Source organism: Manis javanica, chromosome 4 (genome assembly GCF_040802235.1).
Source record: "Manis javanica isolate MJ-LG chromosome 4, MJ_LKY, whole genome shotgun sequence".
Classification (NCBI taxonomy): Eukaryota; Metazoa; Chordata; class Mammalia; order Pholidota; family Manidae; genus Manis; species Manis javanica.
This window is the reverse complement of record NC_133159.1, coordinates 28,882,624-28,905,641: the sequence shown is the minus strand read 5'-3', so window position 1 is coordinate 28,905,641 and position 23,018 is coordinate 28,882,624. Positions and strand designations below refer to the sequence as shown.

Genomic DNA, 23,018 nt, shown 5'->3' with positions numbered 1-23,018 from the left:
CTCCAAGTCATTGCCTCTTAAAATTAAACATAAAATACAGTCCACTAAAACGGAATGTTGCTCTCATCTGGCTGTGTTAGTGTAGTCATGAGTGCTCCCCCAGTTTGCTGAGCTTAGACACTAGACCTAGCCCAGGATCTACACAAGGCCTCTGCCCATCAAGAGTCCCTTCCCTTCCTTGAGCAAGGAGCAGGGTTCCTCAAACTGGGCTATTCTCTGAGTCAGCAGTGTCAAGCAGAAAACAGCCATAATGTTGCCTTCCTTTTCCACTCTGCGTTTGTCACTCTCCTGTTCTCTGAGCCATTACTCAGGGCCAGCCAAGATAATGTCCAGAACAGATCATTTACCTGGGAGCCAGAGGCCCTGCCTTTAACAGGATGTTCAGGGACAGACTTGTACAGGAGGACAGTGGTGGTAAATGTTATTGTCATGAGGAGAACGGGCTTAACCAACAAGCAGCTGGTGGTTTCTCATTCCAGGAGTCTGTAGTCAGGAGAATTGGTTTCTTTTTGGCCTTCTTAATCCCGTCTGCAGAAGGCTGGTGGGTCTGGTGGCCATTGACCTCAGCAGAAGCTGATAAGGCAGGAGGCATCTCCTACTGCCACAGAGGGTTAGTCATTCTGGGAGGACTATGCTGAGCATAGTTTGTTCTTGGCTGTTTCTGGGCCTTGCACCCATAGGAAACTTTGAAGTAGGACTCTTGCTGTTTTCTCTACAACTGAGAGAACAGCATAATGGGATCTCAAAGGTAGCTCATATTGGAGGACAGGAATGACCTCCCCCCATACCCATCCTAGGGTCACCTGGAATATGGTTCCCTGGTTGCTGAGGGAGCACACAGGAGCCCAGGGAAGGCCATTGGAGGCATCCATGGTTTAAATATTGCTTATTTCTGGTTAGCCAGGGCTGGCCTTGTATTGGACCTCCCCAGGTCACTGGCTTTTCTGTTCTCCAAAGATTGGGGGTGTTGGAAGAAGCATCTTAAAACAGTGTTTAGGCTGACAGATCTTTCTAAGTGAAGTATCTGCCTTTTGAGGGTGACTCAAAATGTTAGAAGGGGGACTGTCAGATCCAATCAGCTTTTCAAAAACCAGGAATGTGCTAGTGAGTGGTTGTGAAGAGCAGGTTGTTGCATAGGGTAGGTAGGTCTTGCCTTCTTCCTTCCTTCCTCTTACAGCACTCTTCCCCACCTCGCCTTTCTGTAAACACTAAGGGCCTTGGAGAAGAGAGGGCTGCCAGCCAAAGTGGAGCCAGCAAGAGCCCTCAAGGAGAGTGTGGTTTCCCAAACCCAGGAATGAACCTAGGGTGAGGTTAGGGAAGGTCTGCAGACTTCTAGCAGGTGAAATCGAGCCTTTTATCGTCCCATGGTAACTTCACCCATTTTCACCTTATAGATTTATACTTCCAGCTCCCACTACCATCTCTGGTCATACTGCGCTTTACTGGGTACTAATCGGCACCAGGAATTGGCGTTCGTGGGCTTAGGAGGTGGTAGGAAACTGGCTGGCACCGCCAAACTGCCTTAGTGATTTTGGCCCTTCCCAGGCAGGTGGGTGGGGCATTGAGGCAAAGTGGCCCTGCTTTTCCTGGCAGGGTCTGAGCAACCTCACAGGGGCATCACCAGTTTGGTGGCAGGAGCTGGTGTCATTATTGAATTACACCATGCCCCCCATTAGAAGGAGATCATGGTACAAAGCCCAGGAGGGGCCTTAAGGTGTGACGACCTCTCTGGGTAGAAGTAGACTTCTCTTCACCACCTCTGGGAGAGTCAATAGATTGGGAAGTTTTACCTTCAGGGTCAAAGCAGTGGACCAGTGGAGATAATGGAGGGTGGGTGGGTTTTCCTGAGAGACTTTGTATAATGCTGAGTGTGTCCAGAAGGATGAGTTTGCAGAACCTCGTATTGGTATATTAAAGAAATAATAAAATAAAAAAGCACTTTAGGTTATTTTATCTTTAACCCAATTGCTGCAATTTCTTTTGTGTGTATATATATACATATATATACTTTCCACAAAGTTTTATTTTTGCTCAGAATAAAAAGTTAAATTGAGGTGTGAAAAGAAAAGCACTTACCTTGGTGCAATATGTGTAGCTTGACGGTCGTTGTCCCATGTGGCCTTGGCCTGGCCGTGTTTTTCCGCTCTGTCAGCCCTGTACTGTGAGGCTGTCTATAAGAAACACTATTATGCATTCTCAGTAACTGCTCAATCTATGCAAGCCTTCCCTGTGTGCCCGAGGGCGCCCCCTCAGGCTCTCTGAAGAACTGCTGCGGGTCCTGTTTCCTGCGGATTGTTGAGGCCCTTTTTCATCCCTTCTTGGTCCCTTGCCATCTTTCTCCCCTTCACCATTGCAAAGTGATGCCTGAAAGGAAGGAACAGGTTGTTCCTAAGTAGAAACCTGGTACCTTCTGGACTTTTATATTTGTAATCATGTCCATTGTCCTTAATCTTAAAGACTTCTCCAGAGTCACTGAAACCACTGATTTGTAGAACTGCAACAATATTGCTGAAGAGTTTACAATGTTCCTGTACCACCAATCAGAAATATGTCTGAGGAAGTGGTGGTGGTAGTCGGGGAGGGGGGCGGGGGATGTGGGGGGAGGTGCCAGCACCATGAGCCATTTCCCTGCTGCTCCCTATACTGTCCATGTTGGCTCTTTAAGAAAAAGGCCTGTGGCCTTCATTAAATCCAGTAAACAAAGCTGTTAATAATCTGCTTTATCCACTTTCTTCCTTACACCTACTCCCCTCTTGTTCCTCCCCACCCCACCTCCGTGTTATCCTCAATTCTCAGGCCAACTATAGAAAAGTTTTAAAATATGCTTCAGCCAAAGCAGATTTCCATAGATCCAATATGCAAATGGTTGTTGTGACATAGATCTGAAATTGCCTGTTCCTTACTATTGGGGAGGGAAGAGGCAACAAAACTCAATTATGCATATTTCTGATTGATAGTTTAGCCTGTTTCCTCTTGCATAGTTTTGGGGGAGAAGAAAAGGGTCCCTCGTTTCTTCTCATGCCCTTTGGGGAAGCTGATGTGGAGAAGAAATCACTGTTGGGCATTTCTCACTGTTACTCCTTTTCAAGAGAGGGCTTCTCAGTCTGCACTGAAAATGCAAATTTAACTGGATCTTTATGTCAATGTGTACATAATAGAAGCTTTTTTACTGGAAGCAAAGTTTAAAACCACACACTGCCCTTTTGGTGGTGTGCCTGCTGGGCCAAAAATTGGGTGATAATGTAGTGTCACTTTCTCAGCTCAATGCAGTTTCTACTTTTTCTTATGGAAAAATTTTTCATGATACCTTTTTACCAAAACCCAGGGGTGTTTTCTGCAATATCCTTGTTATCCTTGTAGTGGTGCCAAGTCAGAGGCCTCTCTCATCCTTCTCCCGTGTCCTCAGGCCTTCCCAGGGGGCTATTTGACTCAACTGTCTACATCCTTTGTTGTGTTTTGGAGAATGTTGGGGGGGTGGTCAGAGTTCAAGGCACCTGTTTCCTTTCCCTGTGAACTCCTTGTCCCTGTTTGAGGAAGGTGGCTAGAAACAGGTTTTTGCTCAATCTCTGGCTCAGATCTTCTGACTAGGAAAGGCAAGACCCCTGAGAGCCTTCTTTTTTGACACATACTAGTCATTGGCCGGAGGTCTTGGTGACAACTTTTTAAATCCAAAATGGTTTTATTTGGATTATGTAAGTCTATCAAATTTACGTAAGTGTGAAACATGGGAACAACGGACTTCCACTGAGCGATATGAAAGCGTTACAGGTTCAGTACTTCCAAAGGAAGAAACCTCCAAACCCAAAAAAAGAGTAAATATGAATTTGTATTTTTGAAGAATGTGAAATAATGGTGTTTGCTTAATTGCTCATTTTGTATAAACTTAATATTGTACTTTAAAATATCTGCTAAGAAGTGAGAATTTAACTTTTTGGAATTGAAAAAGCAATATTAAATACTAATGAAATCCTAATTAAAAGCTTATTTAAATCTGGTAGTATCTGTGGCATTTCTTCCCACCCCTGCCCATGGCTGACAGTTTTCAACCACTTTCCTCCCTCCCTAGCTATCAGTCTCAGGGGACAGAAAGGAAAGGTCAGTCACCAGGAGAGTCTGCAGGCTTCCTTTTAATCAAGGCTCTGCTGAAAGTGTTTTGTGGGGCTAGGAGCCCCCAAAGCATGAAATGGACATGTAATACCACCTGGGTCTCCGAAAGCAGGCCAGACTACTCTGGCAAGTGCTGCTGGTCAGCCCAAATCCGGGTATTTAGACTGGGTATTCATTGGCTACATTTCAAAGCTCAGCACTGCCTTCAGCCAGGGTGAAGTAGGAGTGAACCCAGCTGCTAGCAGAGCTGCCACCCCAGGCTGAGAGCCAAGTACCAGCCACTGCCAGTGAAAACTGGCCCCTCTGTTGAAGAGAGTTGTTCAGAGTCCAGCCACCAGCCCCGGGGAGGGAGAGAAGTCTGGACACCCCGCTCAGAAATGGTCAGGGCTCCGCAGCTCCATCACCAGCATCCTTTGGAAAGCCACCTCTGGCGGAGACAGCTGGCTGGGGGGGCGCTCCGGATTTGGCTGAGACGTTCTGGTTGGAACAAAAAGGAAAAAAGTGAGGCTGGGAGGAAAGACCTTGGATTAGGCCCCGAAAGGACATCGTCACTTGGCATTTGGATAGCACTTAACTTTTTCGAAGCCTCTCGCCCAGATGAAAGGAGGTTAGGGGTCGGGACACAGCGGTGGGGACACTCTTCCACCCGCCGGGGTAAGCTAGGGCTTCAGCCCAGCCAGTCGGCAGTCCCCACCTCCCCGGCCCTGCCCGGGTGGGCACTGACCCCGCCACCAGCCGGCTCCGGGCGCCGGCGGCCCAGCTGCCGCAGCATCTCTTCACAGGCGGCGATGGTGTCCAGGAGCTGCCGCTGCCGCTGCTCCACAGCGTCCAGCAGCTGCTGGGCGCGCTCATCCCGGGGCGGCTGCGGGGGTGGCCTCCCGCCGAGCCCCAGCCCCGCCTTCCCACGGTCCACGCCGGCAGCCTCCCTGCCCGGGAGAGACAGGCGGTCAGGGCCGGCGCTTGCGTGGGGTCCGAGCCCCTTCCCCCCCGCCCCGACAGGCCCCCTCTCACCCCCGTGACCAGTCTGCGCCCGGGCCCCATTCCATCTCCGCCTGCGCGGCCCGACCACCACCCCCCTTTCGGCCGTCCCCCTCCCCAGGGCGGTGCTGAGGCTCCGCAAAGAAGCGCCCCGCCCCGTCCCCACCGGTCTCCTTCAATCCTCCTGGGGGTCGCGGTCCCTTTAAGTGGCCCGGCGCGTAGGTGGGGCTGAGCCTCCCGGACCGGAATCTGGCTGGGCGCGTCACTTCCTCCCGGAAGCGGGCTGGAGCGGATGTCTCCTGCGCATCGGTGTAGGGGGCTGAGGGCCGCGGTGGCTGCCAGCGTGGGGTTGAGCGAAGGGCCCGCGGGCTCCGCCCGGAGAGGCCGCCTCCTCCACCCGTCGAGGGCCGCTCCAGCAGCGCCGGGGGCCCGCCTGTTGCGGCTGCCGGGGAGCGGGGCTGTGCGGGCCGCAAGCCCGGAGCGAGCCGTGTGGACCGAAGCGTTGCGGGCCGCCGTGGCCGAGCTGCGCACCGGCGCCGTGGTGGCTGTCCCCACCGATACGCTATACGGCCTGGCCTGCTCGGCCAGCTGCTCGGCGGCACTGGGCACTGTGTACCGCCTCAAGGGCCGCAGCGAGGCCAAGCCGCTGGCAGTATGCCTGGGCCGCGTGGCCGACGTCTACAGGTGAGGCCGCCCCGACCCGGCCCCGCTGGGGGCGGCACCGCGGGAGGGGCTTCCGGTGACAGGCACGGGAGACTGAGGCGCAGTCAGCGGGAGGGGCTTCTCCAGGCTCACCCAGGAATCCGGAACTGGAAATGTGTATCGGGCCCTGAGCGAGATGCGATGCGATGAACGAGGCAGGCAGGATCCTTATTTTCCTGGCGCTTTTATGGTAATGAAATTCCACGGTTTAAAAAAAAAAGGTAAAGGAAACAAACACGGAAGTTTAACTTAATAGGGGGTGATTTGAAGAAAATAAAACATGGAGGCTGACGGTTGTGTAACTTTCAGCTTCGGAGACTAGAAGAAGCATGTGGGCTCCAAGCCTGAGGTGCGCTTCTGGAGCCCGTCTGCTCTTAAGGGAGGTGAAGAGGGAAGACAGAGGGATCCCTCTGTAGTCTCTGGGATCCCCTTTTCCAAATCTGCCTAGAGTCTGGAATAGGACCAGCAGTGGCTTTTCATTCTTGGATGGATTTGTGCCTTCTTTGTTTCCCAGGTACTGCCATGTGAGAGTACCTGAGGGGCTCCTGAAAGATCTGTTACCAGGACCAGTGACCCTAGTAATGGAACGCTCGGAAGAGCTCAACAAGGACCTGAACCCCTTCACTCCAGTGAGTCAGGTTTCTTCTTGTGTTCCCGGACTCCTGTCGTCTGGCTTTCACTAAGGTCCAGGCCAGCTGCATCCCCCACCCTTTCCAACGTTACTGATGATCCCTTTTTCCCTTCCCCAATAGCTTGTAGGCATCCGGATTCCTGACCATGCCTTCATGCAGGACTTGGCCCAAGTGTTTGGGGGACCACTTGCTCTCACCAGTGCCAACCTCAGCTCCCAGGCCAGTTCTCTGAACATCCAGGTGAGAGTACCCAGTCCTCCCCCTGGAAATGGCAGGCCAAACACAGTTTCCTCTGAACCACTGGGGTAGATGGTTTGTTAGATTTGCCTGGCAGGAGAGTTACCCTTTAGTCTAATGGTGGGAAGTCTGCCCAGGAGGCAGGGAGGCAGGTGGGGTGAATCCAAATTAAGAATCTTAGAAAGGTTTTATTACAGTTTGAGAGGTGAGAAGAAGAAATGGAATTTTCTTCTATCTTGTAAAAGAAACATAAATATAATCTTTTTTTTTCTCCATATTTGTGGGTGAAGCAGTTGCTAATGATGAGTCTTTGTTTACAGAAGTGCTGTAAAGAAAGATAAGGCTCCAGAAAGTTAAATCACTTGTCTCAGGGACTCTTGACCCTGTTCTTTTACCTCTGCCACAAGCTAGGTCCAAGAAAGGATCATCCTAATTCTGCCTATGGGCATATTTTAGAACTAATGAGGACAGAAAGAAATTTAACTTAACATACTTTTGTCTTCTTATTGAATTTAAATAGAAAACATAGCAAAGTGATGGGGTTTACCATGCCTAGCTCTGGAGAGTGGGGACAGGAGCGTTGGAAAGTGAGAGCCCAGAATCCCTTCTTATTCTCAGATTGCAGGTTTTGCTTGGTCCTGTTGACTCTATACCAGGCTATAGCGGGTGGAGATGCCGGTGGGGGTGGTTGTAGTGGTGTTTTTACCTTTTCAGCAAGCAGTTGGCCTATCCAGCACACTAACTAGTTATTTATGGTCCCCTATCCCAAATTCCCAGGCCTCTGCTACTGCAGTCTTCATGAGGAGGGGTTGGGGGAATGGGCAGTGCTCTTAACTCATTTAACAACTCTGTCCACAGTTCTGGAGGGAGTATCCTTCCCAGAGCCCAGGGATTCAGTGCTCATGGCTTGCATTTGCTGAATCCACCCTGTTTTCCTCTCCCTGCCCTGATCCAGAGTTCCAGAGTTAGAAGGACCCTTAGTGACCATCTAGTCCAGCTCCCTTATTTTATAGCCCTGGATAAAGTAACCTGCATGCAGTCACAGAGATTTAGTGGAAAGTCCAGGGTAGATCCCACATCTTTGGACTCCTAGGACTCCAGTCATTAAACTTACATACCTCCCCAGCCAATGCAGTGTATGGAGTTACCTCTTGACACAGCAAGATTTTCTTTAGGCTCTAGGTGGGTGCTAGGTGCTCACAGAATTCAGTGTCCTGGGTGCTAATGCAGTGTCCTTGGCACAGCTGACCTTAACTAAATGAGGTTCCTTCCCCTCCTTAGAGGACGAGGCCTCCTGTTGTAGAACCGTACAGCCTTTGTCTTACATACTCTGCATGTGGTGACATCATTGCATATGCCAGGGGTAGTACCTGTGCTCTTCCTCTCCCTCTTAGGAGTTCCAGGACCTCTGGCCTCAGTTGTCCCTGGTCATTGATGGGGGACCAATTGGGGATGGCCAGAGTCCTGAGTGTCGCCTGGGCTCAACTGTGGTTGACCTGTCTGTGCCCGGGAAGTTTGGCATCATTCGTCCAGGCTGGTGAGTCCCATTCCTGTGGCACGGGCATAGAATTTGAGGGAGGTTGGGAGATGCAGCAGAGCCATGACACAATAAAGGTTGTTGCTCCTAGCTTGCCCCACGGGGGTGGGCAGGTTTGTGGAGAGGTAGATGGAGTGAGACTAGGTTTGCTGGTGTTTGCTGGCTTTTCCAGAATTCAAAGGGATTCCTCAAGGGTTTGATGAACAAAGAGTTTATAGAGGTCTCTGATTACCAGACTGGTGGGCTCGGGACTTTGGGAATTCAAACTCCTAACTGCCCTCCATTTCCTCCCCAGTGCCCTAGAAGGCACTGCTGCCATCCTCCAACAGAAGTACGGGCTGCTCCCCTCACATGGACCCTGCTTGGGAAACTCAGGAGAAGGGAGTACTGGACGCTGTGTGTCTGTCTGCTGGTGACTGGAAGGCCTCATTTGCAGAGGCCGTGGGGCGTCAGCATCACTGTTTAAGGCATTTTTTCTTTCTGAACACTGGAGACCAGGTCCCAGAAGCTTCTGGTGGGGGAGGTTATATTTATTATCTGTAACTTCATATATCAGCAAAAAGCTGAGTAAAGACTTTAAGAACATTCCTTGGATGGCTTTGTTCTCTTAAGTTTCTTCTCTCTCTAAAAAATTTTTTGAAAAATAATTTAAACAGCAGATCTGGAATTTAGTGAGAGCCTTTTCTCTGGTAAGTCATGGCCCTAAAGGTCCAAATCAGCTAACCAGCTGGTGCTGTTTCAGTCTCAAGTGACCAAAGGCATAAGTTTGTTCTCCTGAAGCCTGGAACCAGGTTAAGATGAAGATTGAAGAGCCACAGGCCAGTTTCCTCTGAACCAGAGGGAGCTGGTGGTGTGGTGTGCTGTAATGGCCAGGCAGAGGAAGTCATCATTTTGGTTTAACTGTGGTAAGTCAGCTCAGTTGGCAAGGGGTTGGGAATTGGGGTCCAAATTAAAGAATACTGGAAAATGAATCTACCCTTTTCAGCCAGTGCTTTTTTTCTTATTTATTCATAAAGTAAATGATAATGAATTTAATACCATTACTTAAATCCAGTGTCTACTCAGCAGCCTTTATCTTTCTTTAGATGTATACCAAGTATTAAACATAATTATTGTTGGGCATTTGAACTTTGTTTTTCCTTAATAAAAAATAATGTTGCTATTAAACATCTTTGTAAATGGTTTATTTTTCTTCTTTTGAAATATTTCCTTAGGGTAGGATTACTGGATCAAAGTGTATCAGCATTTTTATGGCTCTTGATACAGATTAGCCTTGAAAAGAACAAGTAGCATTGCCATCAGCAGTCACTCTCTCTGCCCTCAGTCTTGCCATACTTTCTGTATTTTTCAAATTGTGTGTGTGTGAAATGAAGCCTCAGTGTTACTCCCTAATGTAAATCACTCAGGTCACTGTCCAGCCTTTTTACCTGTCCCTGCCTGTCTTGGTTTCCCCAACTAAGTCGCAAGCTAGGCACCAGACCTGCCCCATCCATTGGCAGGGTTTACTATTAGTTATCTCATTGGAACAGGGAGCCCTTGGGGTTACCAATAGGGCCCACTTTCTTCCCTCCCACCTTATACCCTAGTCCCCAGAATTGAGATTCGGTCTTGAGCCCACAAACCTCAATGCAGGGGTTTCTGATGCAGCACATATTTTCAAGTAGATCCTAAGAATTTGCCAAGAAGGTATCCCAGGGACTGCTTTAAGGGTCACTATGATTAGCATATTAGTTTATTTGTAAATAAGCACTGATTTGTTAAATATTCCCTCTAGAAATCTTGTTGAACTACCAATCTCCTAAGCAACCTCACTGCATTGTGCTAACACTAGCCAGGCCATCGCACACGGCACTTTGTTAGAATCTGAGGGGTCAGATCCGTGAAGTCTTGAGAGCAGGAGTGCCTATTCAATACCAAATCATGTTTCATTACTGCAAATCACAGTAGCACTGAGAATGGCTCTAGTGTGTGGGCCTCATTTAGTTGAGGCAGCTAAGGGGTGGGAAATAAACTAATGCTCTCCCTGGAGTTAAATGTTCACCTGGGAAAACTGGCTCTGGAGCACAGAGGTATTTTCTTGGAGGAAAAAGAATTGAACTCCCAGCATTGGGTAAAACTGCAAAAAGAAAAAACTTAGAGCTGTGTTCAGGCACTAGCTATGAGGCCACACCATACAAGGAAAGCTGGATCCCGTAAGCTTCAGGAAGACAGGAACCATTCCTGGTCAAGTTCTCCAGCACCTAGCACTTGGGAAGGTGCTTGATTAGTATGTGTTGAATGAGTATGTGAATGCTCAGGATTATTTCCTGATTGGGTTCAGGAATCTACTGGGAATAATTTCCCTTTTAGAAAGCCTAAATATGGTTCCTTAACTTCGAGAAGACAGACAGTGTGGGGAGGAGGCCTGAAGAGAGGATGTGGGCTGGCAGAAGGGAGCAGGGTGCATGCTAGCCCAGAACCCTGGCACCCTTCTAAAAGCAGTGACTTTGCAACTCCACACCAACCTGCCGAGTTCAAAGCTATAAAGGATTATTTTAAAGTGTTCTGACTGAGGATGTGGAGCTGTTCTGGGCTAAGTCCAGTCACTTGCCAGCCTCTAGAGTTCCCTCTCTGGAACCCTGCCTTGCCTCCTTTCACTGCAGAGTACCCCAGCACTTGCCTGACAAGCAGGCTCTGTTCCACACAGGCCCAGGCTTGACAGCCCACCAGGAAGCACACAGCTGCTGACTTGGAGATGAACAAGTACCTATAACCGCAGCTGAGCTCCATGTGTGACATCTTCCAGTGAGTCTGGAACACATCAGCACTTTGTGCCCGTTTGCAGGCTCCTCACATCAGCCACTGCTCTTTCTCTTTGATGAAGTGTTCAGCCCAGCGGCGAGTCAGCTCCAGGTATAGGCTGGGCTGATGAGGCAGGTAGTCCAAATACAGACGAGTTGGCGTCTTCTTGGGAATGGCCTTCTCGATCTGGGTGCCTTCATGCCACTCATTGAAAGAGGTGATGGAGACAATTTCGGGCCTCACTGTCAAGGCTGCCTGCAGGGCCGTCTCATAGTACTTGCCATTGACCCTGTTACGTGTATTGTGATTGTTCCAGGGCCGGATGCTGGTATCAATGTAGCCAGGCCCCACACTGGGAATGAACATGAGGTTATTGGCATCACAAAAGTTCTTCACAGCTTTCCAGTTCTGATGCGAGGAGCCAAAGGAGAAGCCATTGGAGGCAAAGTATGTGTACATGCCATCAAATCCAGCAGCGAGGATGTCGTGGGTGTGCCCCTCCTCCACCAGCAGCGCTATGAAGAGCCCATCATAGTGGGTGTTTCGGATTGAGTGGGGCCCATTTGGTGTCAGGAGGCGGGCCCAGGCCTCAGGGGATGTCAGGTATGAGTCGTAGATATAGAAGAGCGGGAGGCTCTTACCCATGCTGTTTTTATAGCGGTAAAACGCACCATGGGAGCCATACCTAAGAAGTGAGAGGAAGAAGAGTGAGCTGACAGCCTAAGATGGGAGAAACCAGCACAGCTGTAGGACCAGCCATGGATGAGATCCTTCATGATGCCCAACCACAATTTGGACCAGGCCAATCTCCATAGCTGGACTCATCTTGTGTCTAAGCAAAAACCTAGTTCCTTCCTTCCACTCCCCAGCCTCGTCATTCCTTTATTCAAGCCTCAATTCCCTGTCCTAGGCCAACCCACCACCATCTCATCTGGATGGCATCAACAGCCACCTAACTGGTTTCGGTTCATCCTATTTCTGCCTCCCTATAATCTGTTCTCTTAAGTGGAAATCAGGTCTGATTGCTTCTTACTAAGACCCACAAGGCCCCATCTACTTGACCTGGCCCTGTCCACCTCCAGTCCTACCATTATCCCATCTGTAGCATCTATACTCTGCTACACTTGCCTTTCTATTCTGCTATCAAGCTTGTCCCATCTCAAGGCCTTTGGAACTGACAGCCCTCTGCCTGGAATTTTCTACCTGCCCCAGATCTTTGCAGAGCCAACTCTTCATTCTGGTGTTAGCCTGCATGTGATCTCCTCAGAGAGGCTCACTTGACCACCCATTTTAAAGTAGTTACTCAGGCACAATCTAACACAACACCCTGCTTTATTCTTTATTATTACTTTTTCATAGTGTGGGTCACTACTTGAGTTTTCATGTGTAAAGACTGGCTGCCCCACTGTACCCCCAATACACACTAGAATGTAAACTTTGCTAGTCCTGCCCATTACTGTATAGCTGGGGCTGAGGAGTGTTTGGACCCTGAAGGCACTCAAAAATATTTCTGAATGAATGAATGATGTGTGCAAGCACTGTACAAGCCACTTTCACATATTTTAACTCATGTAACTCACAACACTCAAAAGTTTAAAAGGCTTGCCTCTGATCACAGATTGCAGGCCACAGAACCAGAATTTGACTCCAAGCCCAGTACTCTCTTACTGTAAAATAGCTGCTGGGACACAGGCATACTGTCCTTGTGTCTCTTGACCTGTTTCTCCAAACTTCTTATCCCTACCCACAGTTTGATCCCAACCAAAAACCAGGCCCCAGAGCAGCCTTACGTGTCAATAATGTACTTGATGTTGTCATGCAGAGTGATGTCATCCCGGCCCTTGTAGGGTTGGATGTGGAAGGCCACCTATACCACAAAGGAGATACTGGTCAGGTGAGTATCTGTCCAGAGGCTACAACCTATAAAGCTCATGCTTCAACAATGGCCCAGAGGAGAGAGCATGGCAAGGGTGGACACCATTGAGATAAATGTAGCCACTGCCCTTAGGACCAGGAAATGAGGGGCTTGGAGTTTGCCCACCTCCCATAGCAGGACATCTGGGAATCATTCTGATGGGTTATTGCAGGTGGGCCAATAGGTCCCAGCTTCTGTGCCAGCTCCAAGTTATTGGCACCAGCAGCCTGAAACTGGGAAGAAGTATATGAAAGCTGTGTTTCTGGGAAAATGTGTTATGATCTGCTAAGTGTGTTGGTGATGGGCTCAGGAGTGGGAGTGGGGATCCTCTGCACCATTTTTCTTCCTTTGCTACAGGAAAGAGGAATGGCTTATTTGGTTCATTTAGGGAAAATAACTGGACATGCTTAGGTCAGTTCTGTCATTCCTCTTGAAAGCAAGCCTACCTGTTGAAAATATGTGTTGTTTTCTACTCCTTGAAGCCCAACACTGACTTCCACTAGGGGACTAAGGCTGGAATTCAGTCTGTGGGCCCATTCGGCCCTTGCCTGCCCTTTATCCAAGGTCATCGAGTCTCCAACCTAAACTCTACCATTGTGGTATTTACTTAGTCTCCCATTTCTCTTATGCCTAGTTTCCCCCCCTCCTTTTTTTTCAGAATTCAAGAAAATAGGAGTGACATAGGTACTATGTAGAACCCTACACCCTACACCACACTGGCTACATGTTTGGCATACCTGGGCCAAGAACTTTGGTAGAGGCACTATCCGTGTGTGCAGAGTAGGAGAAATCTCCAGAATGGACCAGAGAACACTTGATCTCTTCTTGGATACTCACCTGGATGCTGTACTGATGGGCGGTGTCCAGAATGGCACGCACCAGGTCATCTGAGGGTTCTCCATTATCATCAGCCATGCCAGGTGGGTACCAGGACAGGACCAGGACACCTGAGACACAACACAGACGTTACTTCAGAGACATAACACCCCCGCAACAGAGATTTGTTTCCTTACAAACTATCTCCAGCTGAAAAATGGTTTTTTGACTGAAACCTTGAGCGAGGCTTCTGCCAGGTTCCACTTCCTGCAGGTCGGATCCCAGAGCATGGCGCCCTGGAACTGTCCATGGCTGCGGTGCTGAAGCGTAGCGCACTACTCCGGGAAGGAGCCTAAGAAAAGCCTGGATAGTAGCCGGGCTCTCGTAGCAATAGCTAGTAGAACAAAGGGAAATGGGTGGGCAATGCCACACCCACCTGGAAGCCACAGCACTCTCTGGAGGAGAGGAGCACCTCTGCGATCCCTCAAGAAGAGCTCTGAGCAGAGGGCTCCTGTGGGAAGAAACATTAATCTCAACTGTCTGCTCCCCTAGACTGTAAAATCCTGTGGGATGATCTGTGTTATCTTTCTGTGAATATCTCCCATTGCCTCCGGCATTCAAACTCCCCTCCCCCACTCATTAACCATTTTCAGATAAACTGAAATGTGCTATAAAACCCAGCATAATTTAGTGATAAAATTTGAAACAAGTGAGCCTCCTCACCCCAGTCTGCCTACAAAGATGTCTCTCAGGCAAGCACTTTTCAAGCAAGCACTTGACGAAATACTCTTGGGCTCTCTGCTACAAACAGAGGCAGAGTCCGTCCTGCAACGTGGGCAAACTTTGTTTTTTGCAGCCAGCAAAAGCAAGGGCTGCTGCTCTACCCTATACCTAGTGTGAAAGCAGAGGCCATCCCAGGCTCTACTCCTCTGAACTTGGGGCGCCAGGATACCCAAGCCTCACTTCCCCAAATCTGAAAGTCCAAAGGACATACAGACTCTCCGTCCTCTCGCTATTCATCTCTGGGACAGCTCTGGCGCAATCGCCTTCCACTGGCTCTCGCAGCAGCGCCGCTCTATGAAAGGGCTCTGGAACTGCGGGGGTCAGAAGTTAGACGTGGGGGAGTCCGAATACTAGAAGGTGGGGGCGGTGCCTCGTTGTGGACGCAGAATGAGAGTAGAAGGGAAGGAATAAGAAGCCTGGCTGAAGGGTTGAGTGGGACCAAAGGCCCGGTGACAGGACCAGAGGGAGTTGGGGTGTGGGAACGAAGAAGGGCGAAACTGGGGTCAGGGTCGCCCAGGGGTTAGGGAACTCACCGATGGCAGCTTCCTTCAGCTGGGTCATGTGCTCCCTGAGCACTTCGGGGTCCCGGGAGCTGTAGGGTCCCAGTTCCGGGTAGAAGCTGGAACCCAAGTCGTCGGGGGGACTATGGCGGCCGCGGGGGTAGCTGGCCGAGATCTTGGGGTCCCAGTGCGGCACCATGACATGGTCCCAGTGAATGTAGTGGCCCTCGCGCCGCGGGCTCCCGTACCACGAGTAGTAGAAAGCGTGCAGGTCCGAGTAGACGCGCAGACTCTGCCTGGGGGCGGGCTCGGCCTCCGCGGGAGCCGGCCTCGGGGAGCTGGCCGGGCCCGCGGTGCCAGGCGGCGGCGGCGGCGGGGGCGGCGCGGCGGGGGCTGCCGGAGCCCGGACGGCGGGCGCGGGGCCCCCCTCCGGTCGTCGCTCAAAGGGCGCCAGCTCCAGGCCCGGGCCCAGCGCCGGGAGTCCGTCAGGAGCCTTTAACGTGCGCAGGCCCATTAGGGTGCCGAAGGCGAAGAGCAGCACAAGGAACAGCGCGATGCAGGCGCGGCGGCGCCGCCGGGCCATGGCGGCTCCAGCGCTCCTCGCTTCCCGCCCGGCTACCTCCCAGCCAGCCGCGCCATGGCTGCCCGCCCGGCTGCCGCGCTTCGCCCAGCCAGCGCGCGTCCCACGGAGACAGCGACGCCGAGAGCCTTGTGGGCGGTTCCCGGCTTCTCCCCCGCAGTGCGGGCGGGCCCGGCACACAGACAATGCAGGCGGCGCAGACCAAGTGGTCAAGAGCCGAGGGGGGAGTGGACCCGGGAAGTGTTCTCTGCTCCCACGCCCTCCAGCGCCGCCGCCAGGACTCTTCTCCTTGGCCCTGGAAGGAAGGCATTCCCTTTCCCCCACCCGGCGCCCACACCCGGCCGCCCCAGAACCACAAATCCTCCGCTGGCCACGCGGCTTGACTTAGTAGGCCCGGCTCCTCTGGTCGGGGAACTCGCAGATCCGCCACTCTTGGTGGGGAAGAAAGCAAATATCTATGGTTGTCTCTCTCGAAGAATCTCCTTCCCACTGATCCCTCTTTACTGACTACCCGACACCCCCCTACTGATCTCAGTGACCTTTCGTATTTGTCTCAGGTCCCCCACCAAGCGGATCCATCCTCACACACCCCTGGGCAGCCTCTGGAGCCCGGGGTAAGGGGCGTCGGGAAAACCCCAGGAGTCAGATACTACCGGCCCTGGCTAGAGATGCAAAGATGAGGGGGTCCGTGACTTTCACTAGGTCACACGGACCGGGCCTAAACCCAAGGGTCAGGACTGGCTCGACAGAGCTCTTGTTACTGTCCAGATTTCCTGGTGTAAGGCCTGCTGTCATCCGGAACCGTCTGTTCTCGGACAACCTCCTAGAATCGGTGAATACGAAATGAGATGGTTACCATAAAGCACTTATTACAAGGTCTGACAAAATTAGCAATCAATACCCATTCACTATTCTTTCTGGCCTCTGAGCACAAGAGGGCAGGCTCCAGGTCATATTTACCTTTTTAGATTTCAAGGACTGTGAGAACAGGATATGATACTCAGTTTCCAGGGCTGTTTGTTGAGTAAATACTAGACTCTGGTGTGATATATTAGACAATTTTTTTTTTTGCTTGGCATTGAGTTCTACTCTGCATTATTTCATTCATTCAGAAAATAGTTTTGTTTATCGTCTGCCTCCTTCACTTGTCCATGATGACAGAAACTTTTATCAACTACTCTCTCTGCAGTCTAAAACAGAGCTTGGCATAATTGTAGGCACCCTGATTCTTATTTCTTAGAAAAAGAATTGTAGGAAACCCAGAAAGAGGAGGAGCAAGGTTGGGAAATGTGGATAGGTTTGGAGTTTAGGAAAGTGAGTTTGAGAGAATTTGTGGTTGTAAGTGTGAATTAAGTAGAATGATTTCAGCTCCAAGTAGCAGATACCTGATTCAAACTAGCTTATGTAATATGGAAACATATCCCATAACACAGTTAAATCCAATGGGAGGGCAGAGTGGGTAGGTTCTCTGGTTCAACAATGTCATTAGGAATCTGAGATACTTCCATCTCACTGCTCTGCTGTCCCCACCATTGACTTTATACCAAAGCTGGCTCCCCTCATATCACAAAATGACTGCCATGGGCGGTTGAGGCTGAATGCTTCTTTTTGTCATCTAACAGGCAACTGCAAAACTAATTTCTCTTTCCCAGAAGTCTAAGCATGCATCCCCTTGAATCTCATTGGTCTAATCTGGTTTAGATTTATCAAACAAATTATTGCCAATGGGGATGGAATTACCATGACTGGATTAGATTAAATTTTTGGAGTGGATTAACTGTTGAGGAGAAGACTGTAATGTCTGGCACAGAATTAGATGGCTCTGGGAATGAGTAAGAATGAGATGAGAAAATGAACAAGGATGGAATTTTCAGAAACACTAGCATTTATAGGTTGTGACACATGGCTTCAAAGGTGTTGCTACACCCACTCTATCAGTTTGAATATGTTCAGCTGCAAATTATAAGGGAAATAGCTAAATATGACTTAAAGCAGTGCTTTTAAAACTCTAATGAGCCAATCAGTCCCTTGAATATTTTATTAGAATGCAGATTCTGATTCATCAGGTGTGAGGCCTGAGATTCTGTATTTCTAATAAGATCTCAGGTGATGCTGAGTATAATAGATTTTATCCCACATTTTGAGGAGTCTTTAGGTAAACTGGCTTTAGGGATGGTTAATCCGGAGGCTCAAAGACATTAGGGCATCAGATCATCTTGTCTGTGGCTTCTCTGGCCTCCTCTTATGGTTGAAAAAGGATGCAAGCAGTTTCAAGCATTACATTCTCACATGATAATATCCAGATGCAGAAGAATAAAATAGGTGTCCTGTAACCCTTTTAAAAAGTAAGATAAACTCTTCAAGAAGTTCTCAGATGAGTTTCCATCACTTCTCATTGGCCAGAATTCTGTCGTATGCCCATGATTAAACCAATCCCTTGACAAGGCCATTCAGAGAAGGGTGAATGAATGAGAAAGGAGGGAGGAAATGGGGGTTGATCAAAGAGCCAAGAATGTCTCCCATGTCTGCTCAGAATCTATTCTGCACTTCTTCCTCACAGAACTTGGACTATGTTGAGAAAGCTGCCCTCCCCGCTATAGCAGGAGATGGCAGATTTATTCTGTGGAAGAGTAGAACAAGAGATCCTCCAGACTCAGGGACACCTGTCAAGTTGAAATCCAGGGGAATAAGTAAAAGTATGCATAATAAGTGATAAGAAATTCAGTCCCTAGAAAGCTTCCTTCCAAGAAGAAGTCTGAGTGACTCTTCTCCAGAGAAAAAGAAAGACCCTTAAGAAAAATCCTGCACATACTGAAAACCCAGCTCACTGCCTGATCAATCTAGAGTGAAATTTATAAATCAGCAAATTCTGCCCCTTGCTTCAGATCTTTCAGCTCTCTAATACCTCACTCTAAATCTGAATAACCAGCTAATGATTTCCAGACACTTAGTGAAATCCTCTTGTGTGAAAGGCAGAGATTAAAAATAAGCAAACAAACTAAAAAGAAAGACAGGGGAGAAGTAAGAAAGAAAGGGTAATAGAGTAAGAGCAAGAGCAACTAGATTGGAGGAAACAGAAATGATGAAGCTAGCTAAATAAAACAGGAAAATACTGTTATCTAATGTCCCAGAGAATTTGCATGCATGAAACAAGACATTATGCTCTATAAAAGGGGCAACATTGATCAGAGAGAAGGAAAGAACTCTTGGAAATTAAAAATAAGAGCCAAAATTTAAATTTTTAATAGAAAGTTTGGAAGATAAAGGCAAAGACTCTATCAGAAAATAGACAAAGAAAATCCTAAAGATGGAATTTGGAAGGAAAATGAGAAAATTAGAGATCAGTTATGGAGTTCAATGTCTAACTAAAACAAATTCCACAAGGAAAATATAGATAACACTGAGAGGAGAAATTATCAAGGAAGCTATACAAAAGAATTTTCCAGAACCTGACTTTTTGGATTGCAATAGCTATCCAAGTGAGCAATGAATGAAAGAAATACACATAGGACAGATCATTAGGAAATTTAAGGATATTGAAAACAAAGAGAAGATCCAAAAACTTTTGGGAAAAGAGAAGTCATGTACCAAGGATTTGGAATTAGAATGGCCCTAGAAGCCAGAAGACAGTGGAGAATTGCCTCCAAAATTCTGAAGGAAAATAATTTTAAATCTAGAATTCTATAACCAGTTTAAAAGATGTGGGGAGAGAATACAGACATTTTTAGGTATACTAAGCCTCAATTTTTTTCTCTTATGCCCTTTTTCTCAGAAAGCCACCAAAGGATATAAAGGGGTAAATTAAAAAGTTGAGGGGAAATTTGGAATCTGATATAAAGGAAATCTAACACAGAAGAAAAGCTCTGGGGAGCTCCAGAATGACAGCTGTGCAAATCCAAAGAGCAGTCAGCCCTTACAGGAGCAGGAAGACACGCCAGGATGGGTATCTCCAGGAATGACTAAAACTGATAGATATCCTGATCCCCCTCCCAATTCTTCTCTTTCATGCCCCTATGTGGCTGTATCATACTTTAAGTAAAATCACTAGTGGATACATTATACTCTATAATATTTTCCACCATTGAGTCATGTGTGAGCTATAATTACACTTTTTGTATATTGTATACAATTTTTGTTTCTCCTGGGGTTAGTAATTCCCTTTTTTCTCCATTTGATTTGTTTTCTGTACCTTTATTACTTGTTTTTCCTAAACTCTCCAACACAACTATAAAACTCCTTTGAATACTGTTTTCTACACAATTCCCATTGTTAGGATGTCTAAACAGACAATGAATAAAATGGAGTGGTCAGCTGATGGTAAGTGTTAGAGAAAAGCAAAGCAGGAGTAGGGGAGAGGGAGTGCCAGGATGGGAAAGTGTTGTGATTTTGAGTAGGTTGGTCAGGGCAAACCTCCCTGTGAGGGTGACCCCAGGGGAGGGAGAAAGGAAATCTGAAGGGAGGGAGGGAGGAAGGAAGACAATTGTAGGAAAAGCGTTTCAGGCAGAGGAAACAGCAAGCTCACAGTCCTGGAGACAGGAACATGCTTGGTATGTTCATAATGAATCTACAAAAGTTTTCTCTTGCATGTTTTACTGTCAGCTCTCCTCCCCACCTGCCCATCGAAGGGTACCCCAATCTCTCAGGACCCATTATGCAACTCATTATTGATATATATTTTTTATTCCCAGTATCCAAATGGTGACCAAGTCACATGCACACCATTTGCAAAACTATTTTAATTCCTGCTCTTTGCTTTTATTCCCACTGTCATCATATCAATCCTATAATGATAAAAATCATAGAACATTATGACTATAAGGACCCTTAGAGACCATCTAATATAACTCTATCTTACTGAGGCTCAAATTAAGTTACTTCGCTGAGAACTCAGCCAGGTCTATTGAAGTACCGGACAAAGCTTGCTTATACCACACCTGAGTCTGTCCCTTGCCCTAATCCAATTCATTTTGTCTGCTGCTCACAAAAGAGTGCTCCTTAAACACTCCCTCTTTCCTCCCCAACAATCCTACAGTACTACTATGTGGTTTCTCCTGGCAGTGTTTTCCTCAGTTGCCAATCTGATGTGATTTCCCGCATCTAAAGAGAGAACAATATTCAAGTTATACCAGCCTACACATGGAATAAAGGTATTCCTCAAACATACCATGCTAATTTCTGCCTGTAAGTCTGCCTTTCAATCCTTCTCTTTACTGTAATAGCTATTATTTTTCATTCCTGTTCAAGTTCCACCTAGCCTTCAATACCTTTTCCAGATATGGTTTCTCTGTCCAATGGAATGGAGCAGAAGCCATGTTTTAGGATACTTGTCTACCCATACCCACACCCCCATCCTCATGTCAATCTTGTGTCTTGGGTACTGTCATTCCCCCATTTTACAAGCAAAGAAACAAAGGCTTAGAGAGGTAGAAAGCCTGGGCTAGGACTTGCACCTACATCTGCCTGTACTCTTCATCATTGTGCAATACTGTCTCCCGAACCTGGCACACAGTAGGTACTAGTACATGTTAGCTGACTTTCTTATGAATTGTATCATAATGTTAGTGGCCTCATCACCCCCCGTTGACCATGTCCTGAGGCTTGTGGGACAGGAAAGAAACCCACTTGCATAGACCCACTTTGGGCCAGATCCAGAACCATATTCACTAAGAGCATGGAAAGTGGTTGGCTCTAGGGTATGATACTCAGGGATGGGTTGGGAAGGGGAGAGGCAGGGGATTTCTATTTTTATTATAAGCCTTGTAGTACTACTTGACTTTTAATACTACATGCAGTATTATTTTGATTAAAATTAAAGTGAATTTAAACAAATTAAATGGATAAGTGAGTAAACAACCCTAGAATTTGCCAGAATTAGCTGAGCGGAAGTAAATTGAAAGGTCATGCAGGATCGGGGCCACAGCAGAAGCCAGAGCAGATATGATAAGCCATGTAGACCATGACAAGTCAATGCCATGGGCAGACCAGCATTTAAGGAGCAGAAGCTATGAATAGGCCAATATGAGCAGTCTGCCTACAAAGAAGAAAATGTGGCAACTGTGCTATAGAAAGGAGAAAACAGAGATTGTTTGACCCCAGGAAGAAAGAAGAAGAGAGCAAGCAAAATAATTTTTTTTTAAATGATTAAACAGTTGCCTTGGTATCTGACAGCTTCCAGACCCCGCTCCATTTCCCACCAGGTTGTCCAGTTCATTCTTAGGAGCTGCTTCTGCTCACCTGATAACTCTTCCTCCCATTCACTTGAGCAGGTTTAAATATTTCTGTCTGTGCCACACAGACCCTGGCGTGCTCCCCATGGCCCCCGCTCCTGGTTCCCATGCCCTTCTGCTATTTCCTCCCTGAGTGTGGTGGGACTTGTGACTTGCTTCTAGCCAATAGAAAATAGCAAAGGTGAGAAATTCTGTAGATATAATTAAGGTCCCAAAGCAGTTGAGTCTGAGTTAATTAAAAAGGGGATTATTAAGATTTACTTATGAAAAAGTGCCTGAAAGAGGGATGGGGCACCCCCGGAGGTGAGAGGCTCGTTTGTGAGCTGGAAGTGAATGACCATGTTGGGGAGCTCAGGAGGCAAGGAATTACAGCAGCCACTAGCCAACAACCGAGAAAAAGCCAGCCCCCTAAGTCCTACAGCCACAAGGAAAAAAGTCTGAAAACAACAGAATGAGCTTGAGAGCAAATACCTCCTAGTTGAGCTTTTGATGAGAATGCAGCCTACCTGACACCTTGACTGCAGCCTGTGAGACCTCAAGCAACGGACCTATCTCAGTTGTGCCCAGATCTGACCCATGGAAACTATGAGATAACACATGTGTATTCTTTTAAACTGCTAAGTTTGTGTAAATATGTTACACAAAATTGTTAGCACAGCAATATCTAGTAACACACTGTCTTTCCAACCAACTTTAACTAAACAAATAAGCTTTGAGACTTTTCTTCAAGATATCCAGGTTCTAGTCTAAGCTTGGCAATAGTTTTCATGGACCCAGGCAAATCCTTTCCATCTCTGGGTCTCAGTTTCCTCATCTGTACAATGGGCAGTTGGACTAGTGGACCTCTGATGTCCCTTTCAGTTGTAATATTCTGGAGGTTGTTCCTGACAACAGTCCTATTGCAGAGTGATATTTTCTTTTCTCAGAGGGCTCTAAGCCAAAATAAATGCCCCAACTGAGGGTATAAATTCAAACTCATTGCATGGTCTCCCAGTCTTGCCACAGTCCATCTGTGGAATCATGCAGCCTCCTCCTTTCTGGCCTTGTTAATATAGATACAAATATTTGTGGAAAGGGTTGAGGAAAGGGCTGTATATGAACAGCCGTCCGTGGTCTATAGTCTAAACCACATTGTGTGAAAGGATACAACTGCTTTTTTAAATGGTGGATCACTGTAGGACTTCTAGGAATTGCGAATAAGTTAAGAGAAGATGCCATGTGGG

General features: G+C 47.9%; 3 protein-coding genes across 7 annotated transcripts; 1 reads left to right on the top strand and 2 right to left on the bottom strand.

Moving 5' to 3' along the window:
- Positions 1-4,107: 4,107 nt before the first annotated feature.
- Positions 4,108-5,547, bottom strand: C4H1orf122 (chromosome 4 C1orf122 homolog). 3 transcript variants are annotated; one of them, XM_037021371.2, is made up of 3 exons: positions 5,329-5,547; positions 4,832-5,033; positions 4,108-4,584 (listed from the first exon to the last, which is right to left on the bottom strand). In XM_037021371.2, exons 2-3 carry the CDS (start codon positions 4,877-4,879, stop codon positions 4,489-4,491), a joined length of 144 nt encoding a protein of 47 aa, XP_036877266.1. In that variant the 5' UTR covers positions 4,880-5,033; positions 5,329-5,547; the 3' UTR covers positions 4,108-4,488. The 3 variants fall into 3 exon arrangements, with proteins under 3 accessions (XP_036877266.1, XP_036877265.1, XP_036877264.1); XM_037021370.2 differs by having other exon boundaries at positions 5,252-5,450; XM_037021369.2 differs by lacking the exon at positions 5,329-5,547 and adding an exon at positions 5,119-5,248.
- YRDC (yrdC N6-threonylcarbamoyltransferase domain containing) lies at positions 5,378-8,781 on the top strand. 2 transcript variants are annotated; one of them, XM_037021367.2, is made up of 5 exons: positions 5,378-5,769; positions 6,302-6,416; positions 6,540-6,659; positions 8,051-8,193; positions 8,523-8,781. In XM_037021367.2, coding segments are annotated over exons 1-5 (771 nt in total). In that variant the 3' UTR covers positions 8,524-8,781. The 2 variants fall into 2 exon arrangements, with proteins under 2 accessions (XP_036877262.2, XP_017502415.3); XM_017646926.3 differs by having other exon boundaries at positions 8,489-8,781.
- A 581-nt stretch (positions 8,782-9,362) lies between these two features.
- On the bottom strand, positions 9,363-15,876 carry MANEAL (mannosidase endo-alpha like). Of its 2 annotated transcripts, XM_037021366.2 has the most exons (4): positions 15,022-15,876; positions 13,727-13,836; positions 12,765-12,841; positions 9,363-11,659 (listed from the first exon to the last, which is right to left on the bottom strand). In XM_037021366.2, exons 1-4 carry the CDS (start codon positions 15,569-15,571, stop codon positions 11,023-11,025), a joined length of 1,374 nt encoding a protein of 457 aa, XP_036877261.1. In that variant the 5' UTR covers positions 15,572-15,876; the 3' UTR covers positions 9,363-11,022. The 2 variants fall into 2 exon arrangements, with proteins under 2 accessions (XP_036877261.1, XP_017502417.1); XM_017646928.3 differs by lacking the exon at positions 12,765-12,841 and having other exon boundaries at positions 15,022-15,191.
- Between the last annotated feature and the right edge of the window lie 7,142 nt (positions 15,877-23,018).